The sequence below is a fragment of the Phlebotomus papatasi genome, chromosome 2, assembly GCF_024763615.1.
Source record: "Phlebotomus papatasi isolate M1 chromosome 2, Ppap_2.1, whole genome shotgun sequence".
Taxonomy (NCBI): domain Eukaryota; kingdom Metazoa; phylum Arthropoda; class Insecta; order Diptera; family Psychodidae; genus Phlebotomus; species Phlebotomus papatasi.
Genome location: NC_077223.1, coordinates 104,926,060 through 104,939,342, shown reverse-complemented (window position 1 = coordinate 104,939,342; position 13,283 = coordinate 104,926,060). Strand labels below are relative to the sequence as shown.

Here is a 13,283-nt window from a genome sequence, read left to right as displayed (position 1 = left end):
AAACTTAACGAATGTATTGAGAAAATCCAAGAAAATGAAACTTTTCACTCAACCCGTGGAAACTCAGAAAAATTCAAGTGTTCGCTATATCAAAAAAAAAACAGAAGATAGTTTTCATGAATCTTAATGAATATATCTGGAATCCTTGAAAAAAAATGAAGGTAAAAAGTAGATAGTTTTTGTGAAACTTAACGAAAGCATTTCGAAAATCTGAGAAATGAGGAATATTTTCGCGAAATTCATGATGAAACCCCTGAAAAGACTTCAAAATCATCCCCGATACGCCAGAAAACGAAAAGTTTTCGTGAAACTTAACGAAAGCATTTTGAAAAACTGTGAAATGAGGAACATTTTCGCGAAATTCATGATGAAAACCATGAAAAGACTTTAAAATCATCCGCAATACGCCAGAAAACTAAGAGTTTTTGTGAAACTTAACGAAAGCATTTTGAAAATCTGAGAAATGAGGAATATTTTCGCGAAATTCAGAGTGAAAAGACTTCAAAATTATCCGCGATGCGCTACAAAACAAAGAAAGTTTTCGTGAAACTTAACGAAAGCATTTTCAAGGAAAAAGTCTGAATAGAGTACAGGAAATTCAAGGAACAAGGAATGTTTTCCACTGGCTGAGTCGATGTTTGAAGAAAACGACAAAGCGAAAACAATTTCAGGAACCTAGAAACAACTTTGTACCCTGCTTCCAAAATGATAGCCCCCTCACAGACAAAGTTTCACTTGCCTTGAAACTTTCTGCAGCAGAAGAAAATCATCTCAAATATTTGAAGAGAGAAAATAGTTTGTAAGTTTGTTGTAAAGGAGAGTGACGTAAATTGTGAAGTTTTTTCCCTTTTAAAGAAATATCATGAAATTGAGAAAAAAATGTTACATCTCTCTTTTTTCCCCTTTCACCAAAATTTCAAAGACATTTTTTAGGACATGTAAGAAATTTTATTCTCCGCAGTTTCTGTTCCCTTTTCCCCAGGGAATCTCTCAAATATTGCAGTGCCATTTAAAATTTAATAAAATAAATTACCACGCAATATGTTTAAAGACATTTTCAAAAGATCCTTTTTTTCCGGGGAGTGAAGAAAATGATCTTGTAAAATCGTATTGAGATTTTTTCTTTCGTGTAAAGTGTATCAAATAACTAGAAAGAAATACCTAAAATATATTTTTTTCTATCGATTTTGGAAGTTTTACTTACCGGTCAGAGTTCTAAGTCTTCATCTGGATCTTCCTCGTCAATGTCATCGTCGGCTTCTGGGTAGTAAATGACCTTTCCGGCGGGATTTTCACTAGGTTCCTGGGGATTTTTATTGAGGAGATGCTTCTCGAAGGGCAGGATTAGTCTGTTCCTGGCAAGGAGATCTTGCTCGCTCAGGGCAATCTTGAACGTCCCGAGATTGTCAATATTTGCCGCTATGTCGGGAATCCTGGGAAGTTCCTCTTTTGCAGACTCTTTGGTCGAGATCCTGTGATTCTCTATCGTGAAGCTGTAAGACTTTTTCGTGACGGAACCTCCAGGTTTCCGGGAAACAATCTTCAAGTCATTTTTCCCCTCCAGCGTCACGATTTCCTCAGCCAGATGCTCCAGGAAAGGCACAATGAATCTCTCCTGGATGTACTTCTCCGTGGCAAACATCACTACATGCCTAACAAACTGGCAAGACCGGAATTTAGAGATGAGCTTGAAGAAATCCTCCAGATCAAATTGCTTGGAGACAGAAGCGACAGGAGACAGAACAAAACTTGTGTTTCCTCCGGAAAAACCCTCCAATTCATCAAAATTTATGCTCTTACGAATATCACTAAAGTGGTTTGTGATCTCAAGGAAATCCTCCTGAATCCTCTCGGCTTTTAAATCCTCCAGCAGAGCCCTGGAGATAGCTTTCCACTGTTTTTCCTCCCAGCCAATGCGATCTAATTCCGGGAGGTTTTTTCCATTAATCTTTCCCGGGATATTGCAAGCTGACGTTGAAATATGTCAACTTACCTACGAAGAGTATGATTTTCTGATGATGCTGGGCTATCAAGCTGGAGAGCATGGTGAAAATTGCCTGGGAAAATTGCCTTCAAAATTCACAGATTCACGTGGAGAAACAAGCAACCCAACAAACACTTTTGTCATGTTTCAAGTGTCGGCCGCTTGAGAAAAATTGGCGCTGAAGGCAATATGGTGAGAAAAAAACCTTATTTTCCCTTTTTCCTGATTTTTCCTCTTAAATTTAATTGAAGGAAATGACAATTTTCCTGTTAAAACTTATTAAAATTAAAATCTGCTTGAAAATTGTAAAAGTTCCTGCAGAAAAAGCACTTTTTCCATAATATTGAAGAGGTGAAGAAAGTGTACCAACGGTCATTTCAAATTTAAGTAAAGCTGTCACGTCAAGTCTGACTTCAATTTAGTCGCCATTATTGTGTATTTTTTGTGTGGTGAGATTTCTGTGGCATATGTGAAAATTTTGTGAAAATTCCCAGCAAAATATCTGTTTTTTCAGCTAAAGTGGAGTTGTAACCGTGACAATAATGTGTGCCCCGTATAATTTATGTGTTAGTAAGGATTCACAAAGTGTGGCTGCAAAAATATTCCTACTTTAATGTCGATGGTAAATACTCAATTTTTGGGCTTTTAAATGTCGTTGTTTGTCTCTGGAGCATCTCTCTCTCTCTCTTGGCCCCCAAGGGGACCCTTTTGACCCTATGGCCAAGCATAGGGGGTGCAATTGTGCCAATTATGAAGGCCTTGAGGCCAGCCTGAAGGCCTCCACTGGGCCTTTTGACACGCGCAAGCGAAAAAAAAACATCTCACGGGGGGCGCTCTGCGGAGTCTCAGTGGGCCAAAAAGGAGCCATCGCGGCGTCCGGAAGTAGAGCATTGGCTCATTCGGTGCTCTGTTGTGGCTTTTTTTGGGCATGCTGGTGAACATGGGGCGTCCAGAGTGAGGAAAAAGGCACCAACAGAGTGCGAGACGGAGTGTGTGTATTTATGGAATGGAGCAGCTCCTTCCACCGCAAGACATCATCACATCGATTGCGTCAAGAAAGCCCACGGCATGCCCCAAAATTCTCCCAATTTCTGTGATTCTTTCGGTTGGCCTGCTTCGGTTTGAAGGGCTATTGGGGATATTTGGGGAGGGCACTTACGGAAAAATATTCAAATGGAGTGAGTACAGACTTGAGCAATTGTCCTGCTATTCCATTTTCGAATTGCGAAATATCCCTATTGAGCCTCAACACAAGTAGATTTTGATTCTCCAATAGTGTCTTGGATAAAATGTACAGTAGAGTCTCTCAAATCTGAATCTCTCAAATTCGAACGCCGTTTGGATTCAAAATGTCAATTGTGAGGTTATGTTAGAAAGTTCGTATTCCCGGCCGGAACAAATGTTATACAATATTAGATAAATATTATATACTAATAGGGAAAGTAGGCCTACTATAGTCGGGATAGTAGGCCGATTGTAGGCCTACCCTCCATATAAAAGACTGTGTCGTTTTACTAGTGGAAGAGACTTTTTGCCAGCATTAGTATTGGTGTGACTGCCGTGTACGTGTGAATCACAATTAATTTTTTCATCTGATGAGGCCATTTTCTTACAGGAAACGTAATTTTTAAGCTTCATTGGTTACTTTTATGCCTATTTTCGTATAAATCTTTGAAAAATAGTAAAAACATTGCACATTTATTTTCGGTGCTATTGTGGCAGTGGAGCATATCAGAGACACTGTAGAACAGAGGTGTGCAAGAAACCGTTGAAACCGAATTAACGTCAAAATAAGTTTGTTATAGTAGCGTTTTGACCATTGACGTACATGTTTCATTTGACGTTAATTCGGTTTCAACGGTTTCTTGCACACCTCTGCTGTAGAATGAGTGGAACATATCTCGGACAATTACAGGGTACGAATATCATATATTTTAAAATGAAAAATATAATGCAAATCGGACTCAGATTTTTGTCAGACTAGTATCATGGAAATATGTTATAGCTCCGATTTTGTTCCGGCCGATTTCTTGGTGAATGAAAATCATATTCATGTGCTTCTTCCTGAATGTTTACATACATTATTATCGTATAAAATGAACAGGAAGTATGTTACCACTAAAACTTGCGAAAAAGTGCGAGAATTTGATTCAAAGTACAATTTAATCTTACACAAATTTCCTTAGTTTTGAAAAAATCGTTCGAATTTGGGAGGTGAGAGATGCCAAAAATACCCCCCGAGCGTTCGAATTTAAGAGACTCTACTATAGAGCCTAATCACAAGTAGATTTTGATTCTCCAATAGTGTCTTGGACGAAAGGTAAATGGAACTCTATTTGCACAAAAAGTCGTTGAAGTTCGTAGAATTCAAATTCAATTTCGAATTTTCATACTAAATTTTCGAACAAGGTGGGGAAACTTTATCAACAAATATCACACTAAAAAGCTGGCAAGAGTTACTCAGTGATTATGGAGTGATTAAATACTGGAGCAAGAACAGTAAACGGCGTTGTTTTGTTTTTTTTCCTCGCAACAATGCGAAGACCGACACATTTTGACACTTGAACACTTCGAAATTCGAACATCGAAAAGGATGTAACTTCCGTCACCTTGCGAAAGTATTAAGAAGTAATAAAGTCTCTTTTTAAAGTTTGTTCCTCGGATAAAGATCCCCTGATTTCTGTTACGTAATTCTCTCAGATGTGTCTAGGATAAAAAAGAAAGTTTGGCCAATTATCAAAAAAAAAGACGTGTATTTATTATTTTACTTCTTAAAATTAAAAAAAAATGATTAGGTAATTTATTATGAAAGTGATGAAAATTCGGCGTTATCACACTTGCACATTAAAATTTTAATGTGATTCACATTAATTGTCGCTTGTGAGCGTCCAAATATGTTATTTGTGTCTTTGAGTCACTTAATATTTGGGGTTTTTCTATTTATTGATAAAGAAGTGGACTTGGCCTGCAAAAATAAGTTTAAATTTACCTAAAGCATAAACATTTTTCTCATTAAAAATTTAAAGAGAAAATCGCATTAATTTTTCGCATTAATGCTATAAATCAATTTATATCAAATTTTGCGGGCCAAGTCTACCTTTTTATCAACAAATAAATCAAATTTTGAATATAAAATGATTCAAACACACAAATTACGCATTTGGACTCTCACCAGCGACAATTAATGTGAATCGTATTAAAATTTTAATGTGCAAGTGTGATAACACAGTAAGAAGACCTGAAAATGGAATAGTTATCCTTTACACTACACGAAGCCTTTCTTCCCCATAGATTTGTGATAATGTCCTCAATAATTAAAAAAAAAAACTGATAAGCCCAGATAAGCTTATGGTAGCTGAGATTCTTTACAGATGACCTTGCATGCAACTCGGAATGCGTGAAAATTCGCGTAAACTGTTTTGTCGGTCGAAATGAATAAAATTGGCTTGACGCGATTCTTTACCCCCAAAATTCAATTCACAATCGAATTTTCAAGTATTACGCGTTGCAAGCACCTCGAGTTGCACGCATTTCGAGGTCACCTGTAAAGAATCTCAGCTACTATAAGCTTATCTGGGCTTTTCACTGGTCATTTTCTATTCTAAATAGTCCGAGTGGGGAAGACTAACAAAAGAAAAAAAAGTTCATTGAAATCGGTTAATAAAAATTAGAGATAGAGTCCGGTCCATATGGATATAGTAAGGGTCGGGGTACAGTGGGTTAGTGTAGATGGATGGGACCCATCGTTAGAAATATCTCGATCTCAGATACAACATATAGTAAAATTTCATCGAAATCGCTTCATAAACACCGAAAATATGATCCGATCAAGACATTTTTGGTTATACCTCAGGGCAGCGAACATCGAGGGGATCTACCGTTGAAAATGTCTCGACCTTAGCTACAACATACTAAAATTTAAAGAAAAGGCATCGTCTAGTTTTTGAATTATTCAGAATTGAATTTTCGATTAATCGGAAGTTTGATTAAATCACTAACATTTTTCGAATTCCGATAATTAGAACCGAAGATATTTCCATTCGAAAATGGAAATTACTAAATTATTTGACAGGATTTGAAAGGGATTTTTTCTTAGATTTTAAATAGATTCCCAAGAATTATAGAAAATCTGGAAAGTGTTAACTAATTCTGAACTACATTTTATACCGATTCTAAATCCTTCAATTCTGGAAATTCTTAATAAGATATTCAAAATTTAGTAATCTTCGTAATAAATTAATTTAATATTATACTGACTTCAGACCTACGGCTTAGCCATATGGAGTAACTGCTCTAATTCCTAATTAATCAAGACTTTTTGGAAAAAAATATCTTAGAATTGGATTATTAAGGACAAATTACCCATTAGATTCGGAAAAAACAATAAAATTGGTTGCTATTTAGGATTTTGAGACCTTTTGAATGGGCTATACTCGCTTTACAGTGTATTTTTTAACGTAAATTGATTTTCGGAACCTTTGGAGCTTTTTCGGAATTATAATTTAAGTAAATGCTCTGAAACCTTCAATAAATGGATCTTGATACAGTAGACTCTCTCTCAATCGGGCATATTTGGCAAAATGTCATCCAAATTATCGAGAGATTCAGGCATCAAAGTCACTCAATTATAAAGATTCGTGATAAAACAAGAGGAACTATAGCAAATTTGAGCAATTTTTTCTTTCAAAATCAAGCGTGAAAATTGTTTACAAAATTTTTCTCTCTAAAATTGTTCTCTAAAATTATGGAATTTAGAAACATGCGTTTGATAGGATGACAATGACTGATTAGGAGATAAAAATAGGAAGTAATGGAGATATGTAGTGTCGGAGGAATGTCTGTTTGACAGGGAACCCCTATTGACACTTTTGTCAAAATCTTGAAAATTATTTAATGTATCTAGTAAAACATAAGTAATATAACGGTTTTTCTGTAATATACATTTTACTACAAACAGAGATGTTCAAATTTCATATCCCAAATGGTACAGAGTAGGGTGTTAATAGGTGCTGACACGTGTTCTTAAAGTGTCAATAAACGTTCCTTTCACCCTACACGTATCCCACTTCTGAAATGTTGGATTCACAATATCCCACTTCTGAAATGTTGGAAGATCGAAAAAATCTTACAAACTCAAATACAATAGCTGTGATTTTTAAATAACATTGTTAATTGTCATTTTTATTACGAGAACCGCAACGCCTCTAGCGGGAATTATTTGAAATTTACATGATTTTCAAAGGCATAAGCTGTGATTTGCAAATAAGGCTGAAAATCGTAAAGAAATGCAGGTTTATTTGTATTTCGGTGTTTTGTTTGCCCACTACAATGCCCCTGGCGGAAGTTATTTGAAATTTCCATGTTCTACAATGTCACAATATTGAGAAAAATGCCTCAGGTTGAATGGCTATAGCTGTGATTTGTCGATAACACGGCTAAGAAGCCATCAAATCGCAGTGTCTTCCACCATTCTCTCTCTCTTTTATGTTGCGGGTGGAAATGGCTCTACCAACCCACTCAATCGACAAAATTTTTGGCCAAAAACTGTTGGCCCATGTTTGGTGGAGTTTTTCTTTTTTTGGCGGGAGAATGAGGCACAAAAATGCTTCCGGACTTGAGGGTTAGCCAGAGACTCTCAAAAAGTCTGGCAGTTGTGCACAATCTCTCTTGTGCACTGTACAAGAGCTTTAGAGGCGCCTTCCAGCATAAGAGCTTGTGATTTTTACTTCACTCCTTCAACGGTTGATTGCATCAAAAATGAAATATTTATTATATTGCAATTATAATTAATAAGAGTGAAGAGTTACTCTATGTGTGAAATCTGTTCGACTTTTATTGCACACACACGTTTTTTTTTTTATTTTTCGCGCTATGTACACTCCCCAGAAAACATTTTTTTCTGTGCCCCGTGAGTGCCTTTTCCTCCAGAGCTCTACAATCTCGGCCAGAAATGCACATATAAAGTGAGAGAGATAGATTAAACTGCAAAAAAAGAAAGAAAGAAAGAAGAAAAAATCCGTTTGTGGGGGAGAGATGCAAAGAGAGAGATGATGATGAGTGCAAAAAATGAACTGGGCTTTTTGAGCAAGGCAAAATCATCAGACAGTCATGCAATGATATACGATTTAATTGCACTGTGCAGATACGATTGGGTGCCGCTGAAGATTAGAATTGCATCGAGTGCGAGGAAAACAGACCAGCCAAATTGCCAGGGAGTGAGTGTGGTGGCACTTTTCCCAGTGGGAGTACGAGGACCAGCACCACATTGCACAATGGACGGCCTGAGGGCGCTGGACTTGTTGCCACTGCTCCAGGACAAGTTGGCCATTCTGCCGGGCAGTCGGGACAATCGTGGTGGACCCATCATCTGTTTCCCCAGTTCCACGAGGCGCGACAGAGCCAAGCTTGAGGATTGGCGACGACTCCTCAGCTACTTGATCGGAATACCAAAGTGAGTTGTCCCCTGTTCAATTTTCCCTAAACTTCAAAAAAGTTCAAAAGTTTCTTAGAAATTGTGGGTGCTATTCGTGTAAAAGTGTTCTTTTTGTCTTTTTGTTTACAACTTCTAATCACGTACTGGTGGTTTCCTCAAAAGATCTTTCATAGTGGTGCGTTTAGGATTTTTATCCAAGATTTAAAACTATAGATTCACTATTATCCAACTAAAGTAAGATTATCCAAGATGCAAGTGATGAAAAATTGCCGGAAACTTCGTGAAGCTTTATCATTGGATTATTAAAAACTGTTGCGGATTATCCCTGTTTAGTTAGGTGATTATGGAGAAGCTGGATAACATAATTGAGGATAACGTTATTTGAAGCGTTGTTTAAATCCTGTTGCCGATTTTTTTAGAACATTTTTTATAAAGTTATAGTGTTAATATTTATCCAAGATTTTAACATAAATTCAATATTATCCAATAAAAGTAAGGTTATCCTAGATACAATTTATGACAGAAAAATTGTCAAAAATTTCTTAGATGTTTAGTTTGTTGGATAATTTAAGTGTAATAATTTATCCTTATTTAATGTTAGGAATTTGCGGATAAACTGGATAATTATTCCAGTGCTTTATCCAACTTGGCTTTGAAGGTTTCTTTTAATGTATCATCGTGATTTTCTTGAAAGATCTTTTATAGAGTTATAATATGGGTTTTTATCCGAGATTCTAAGATTTAGCGTGTAATATTATCCAGGAAAAATGAAATTATCCAGGATACAATGTAAAACAGAAAAACTGTCAGAAAATTCTTAAGGTTTTATCGTTTTTAACTTAAAATGTCGTAATTCATCCTTTTTCAATGTTGGGAATTTACGGATAAACGGGATACTCTAATCCAGTGCTATATCTAACTTGGCTTTCAAGGTTTCTGTTAATCTATTCTCGCGATTTTCTTAAAAGATCTTTTATAGAGTTATAATATGGGTTTTTATCCAAGATTTCAAGATCTAACCTTACGTGTAATACGTGTAATATTATCCAGTAAAAATAAGGTTATCCTGATACAATGTAGAGCAGAAATATTGTCAGAAAATTCTTAAGGTTTTATCATTTTAAACTTAAAATGTCGTAATTCATCATTATTTTGTGTTAGGAATTTACGGATAAACTGGATACTCTCATTCAGTGCTTTATCTAACTTGGCTTTCAAGCTTTCTTTACCTTATCCAAGGTACAATGTAGAGCAGAATAATTGTCAGAAAGTTCTTGGATTCTTAGTTCGTTGGATAATTTAAATGTAAGAATTTATCCTTATTTAATGCTAGCAATTTAAGGATAAGCTGTATAATCTAATCCAGTGCTTTATCTAACTTGGCTTTGAAGTTTTCTTTTAATCTTTTATCGTGTTTTTCTTATAAGATCTTTTGTAAGGTAATAATATGGGGTTTTATCCAAGATTTAACCTTACGTGTAATATTATCTAGCAAAAGAAAGGTTATCCAAGTTACAATACTGTGTCATCAGATAATAAATGTGAGTGCGTTGTTTAAGATTTGAAGCTTTTTGGTCAGACTCACGATTTACTTAAAAAACCTTTATAGGATTACAACATGAAATTTTATCCAAGATTGCAAAAGTTAACCTGAGGTTTAATATTATCCAGTTTAAGTTATCCAGAATACTTAAAATGATGAAAAAAAGTCAGCAAGTTCTTGCAGTATTCTAGTTGGATAATTACTGAATTGTAGATTATCCCTTTTAGTTGTTAAAAAGTTATGGAAAATCCAGAAACTCTTATCAAGTGTTTTATTTAACTAGGAATAAATGCGGAAATATTCAGAATGTTCAAAAAAGTTATCCGAAACTATAGGGAAACTCTTGCAATTGATTTATTGTTGGTGGAGATTTTCTCAAATTTATTTGTCAATTGAATGATGATTTTTTTTAATAATTTGTTATGAAGAAATTACGTGAAAGAAATTCATAACACATTTTGTCCACTGCCAGATTTGGTATAATAAATATTTGATAATACATTCCAAATGAATTTAAATTTGCTCTTAAGTCGTTATAAAATTTTTTTTTTTGGAATAAATTTCATGTAGATTAAAGATCTTTATTATTTAATATAGATGTGCTTTGAAACATATTTAATATTTTATCCAGGAAAATTCTATCAGTTTCAATTTCAATATTAAACTAATTTGTTATACAAAATGTTTTCAGTTATTTAAAGAAAAATAATCACTTCATCTTAGTGAGTCATTATGACTATGTGGATAACTTGGATAATAATTATTAGTGGTCTTATTATCTAGAAATAATTGAAAAATACGTTTAATTGAGATCGAAAGGATTAATTCACTGATAAATTTCAGAGGTATTTCAATTTTCCCAGAAATACGTCAAATTGTCCAAGATTGCTTTTAAATTTTTATCCAGGATTTTTAGAATTAACATCTAAGAATTCACTGAATGATTTATTTCAATTTCAAAGTTAAATTATTAAGATAAAGAAACAACTAAATACACTTTAAGTGAATAATTCATTATTCATCGTGATTGTGAAAAATAAACAAGTTTTTGGATAATCTATTGGACTGCATCTTTTTATCCAAGATACAATAAATATGTGCTTAAATGGCATAGAAAGACATTCTTCACATTAATAAATCTTTCATTTAATTTTGGATTCTTAAAAAAGAAACTTCCTTAAATTTTTATCTACTCTTAGAGCTTTTATCCAGGATTCTTTAAATATCAGTGAAGAAATTATCTAGTAGAGTAAAGTGATATAATTTGGAATTAGTGTTACAAGTTGGACAATTCGCCGGTCCAAGTTGGACATGGCTCTTTTTCTTGATAAATGCAGTACAAAATTTGTTTTTAAGCAAAAAGAACCAAATTATAAAACTAAAGCATTAAAAATATACAAATAAAAATTAAGTAATAAATTTATCAAGACAAAAAGCCCTGTTCAAATTATACCGCATTGTCCAACTTGTACCATTTTACCCTAGATACTAAATGCTCTAAAATTAAGAATAAATTTAGGAAAAATTAAGTAAAATGTCTTTTTTAGCTAGATAATATTTCAAATTTCCAGGAAATTTAATTTTGGATAATCCTATTATCTTTTTGGATAATATAAATCTGGATAAAAGTACGCATGGTTTCACTTGGATGAATGTGGAATGTTAAGTATTTTTACCAATTTATCCTGTCTGAAGCTTCACGAAGACTCGATTATCCTGAGAATCTATTAAAAATTATAATTTCCTTTTAGGAATATTTTACCAAGAACAGCACCCATGATTTAATTTATATTTCAATGCTCTAGAAATTTGTTTTGTTTTGCATCTTACGGAATTTCCACTTTGGTATAGGTATAGGTCATGAATGTTAAAAAAAACAAAAAGCAAAAGTCTGTTTAAAAAGATCACAGCACAATTTCACAGAAAAATAACCTCTTGGATAAACAATGTAATTTATGGATAAAGGTGTGATTCAATTAATGTGGAATTTTTGCGTGTCCGCTGTTCATGTAATCACTGTACTTTTCTTTTCGTTCACAATAATCAATTGCAAAAGTAGAATATTGACTTTTGAGGGAGTCTTTTTCTTTTCCCAATTTTTTGGGGGTGGTTTTTAGAGACCAAAAAAAATGAAGTAGCAGTGAGAAAGTGTTGAGAGATTAAGTAAAGTCTCAATTGCATTTCGTGGAAAGTTGATTAAGATGCGAGGCAAGAAGTGAATTGTTTCTCAGAAGAAGTGCAATGTTGGCCCATAAGCTCTTTCTTTCTGCTATTTTTTTTTCTTTAATTTAGAAAACATTTATTCGAATTGAATTTTACAGTTAAAAAAAATAATAATTGATAGAAAAACGCGAAATTCTTTCTCATATTCTTCTATTTTGTGCTAATACAAAAAAAAAACATTAATGTAAACATCTAAACATGCAGTTTTTGAGATGTTTATGTGACTTTTATCGGGCCTGCATAAATTTAGAGCTAAAATGAGCAATATAATCAATTGATCGGTGGAATTCTCAATAAATTCTCAATTGATTTTTATTGAGTTAAAGAGTCTGTGAAGAGGGAGAATATTTTTGTAAGAATGTGGTGTGTGCGTGTGTTTTTAGTGATGAGGCCAGATCCATTGGATTCACCGTGGTGATTGACAATCGCGGCAGCGGAAGTTCCTCTGGAAGTCTCAAGGCTATCTTCAAGACGCTCCAGGAGAATTTTGTCACCGGAGTTGTACATCAGGTGGTCATTATAAAATCCGACAATTTCTGGCAGAAGCAACGATCGTCTATCTCGAGTCACAAATACAAATTTGAAGTGAGTGTTTCTTTTTTGCAATAACTTTTATTAATAGTAACAATCTTATTTACTTTTGACCTGCCAAATGACCCATAACCTTTTTGAGAGATAAATGATCAATTAATGTCGATAATTTCAGTTGCTCTTTTACCCTTTGTGAAAGCCTATTTCACTGATTTATTTGTAAACTATTCGTAAAGGCCTGCCCCTCAAACAAAAATTGGAACAGTTTAAAAGCCTTTAGGAACAATTTTTAAAAACACACTTTTTACGGCGTCTACACACTAGAAGTATTTTTGCAAAACCTTCCCGATTTGGGGCAGTATGGGACGCAAAAGGGGATGTTTAGGACGCGTTTTTTCCTTGCATAATTTTTATTATTGAACCATGATAATTAATTTCAAAAATTTTGATTATTATATAGCTGATATAAAATACAGAGGAAAAATGAGACATTAAAAATATACATTTTTTATCAATTTTTAAAAACTGTTCATAGAATTTAAGCAACAAAACTGAGGATATCCATTCTT

General features: G+C 34.1%; 2 protein-coding genes across 3 annotated transcripts in view; one reads left to right on the top strand and one right to left on the bottom strand.

Annotated features, from left to right (window-relative positions):
• Window positions 1-925: 925 nt before the first annotated feature.
• On the bottom strand, window positions 926-2,136 carry LOC129800594 (elongator complex protein 5). The gene is made up of 3 exons (XM_055845091.1): window positions 1,994-2,136; window positions 1,205-1,920; window positions 926-1,147 (listed from the first exon to the last, which is right to left on the bottom strand). The coding sequence occupies exons 1-2, from the start codon at window positions 2,043-2,045 to the stop codon at window positions 1,208-1,210; spliced, it is 765 nt and encodes a 254-aa protein (XP_055701066.1). The 5' UTR covers window positions 2,046-2,136; the 3' UTR covers window positions 926-1,147; window positions 1,205-1,207.
• Window positions 2,137-2,401: 265 nt separating this feature from the next.
• Window positions 2,402-13,283, top strand: part of LOC129800583 (kalirin) — a 105,958-nt gene continuing 95,076 nt past the window's right edge. The window contains exons 1-3 of one of the 2 annotated variants that reach the window (XM_055845072.1): window positions 2,402-2,606; window positions 8,127-8,435; window positions 12,567-12,768. In XM_055845072.1, the coding sequence (XP_055701047.1) occupies window positions 8,257-8,435; window positions 12,567-12,768 (381 nt within the window). In that variant the 5' untranslated portion in view covers window positions 2,402-2,606; window positions 8,127-8,256. The remainder of the gene's footprint in view (window positions 2,607-8,126; window positions 8,436-12,566; window positions 12,769-13,283) is intronic. The other variant, XM_055845071.1, reaches the window with a different exon arrangement.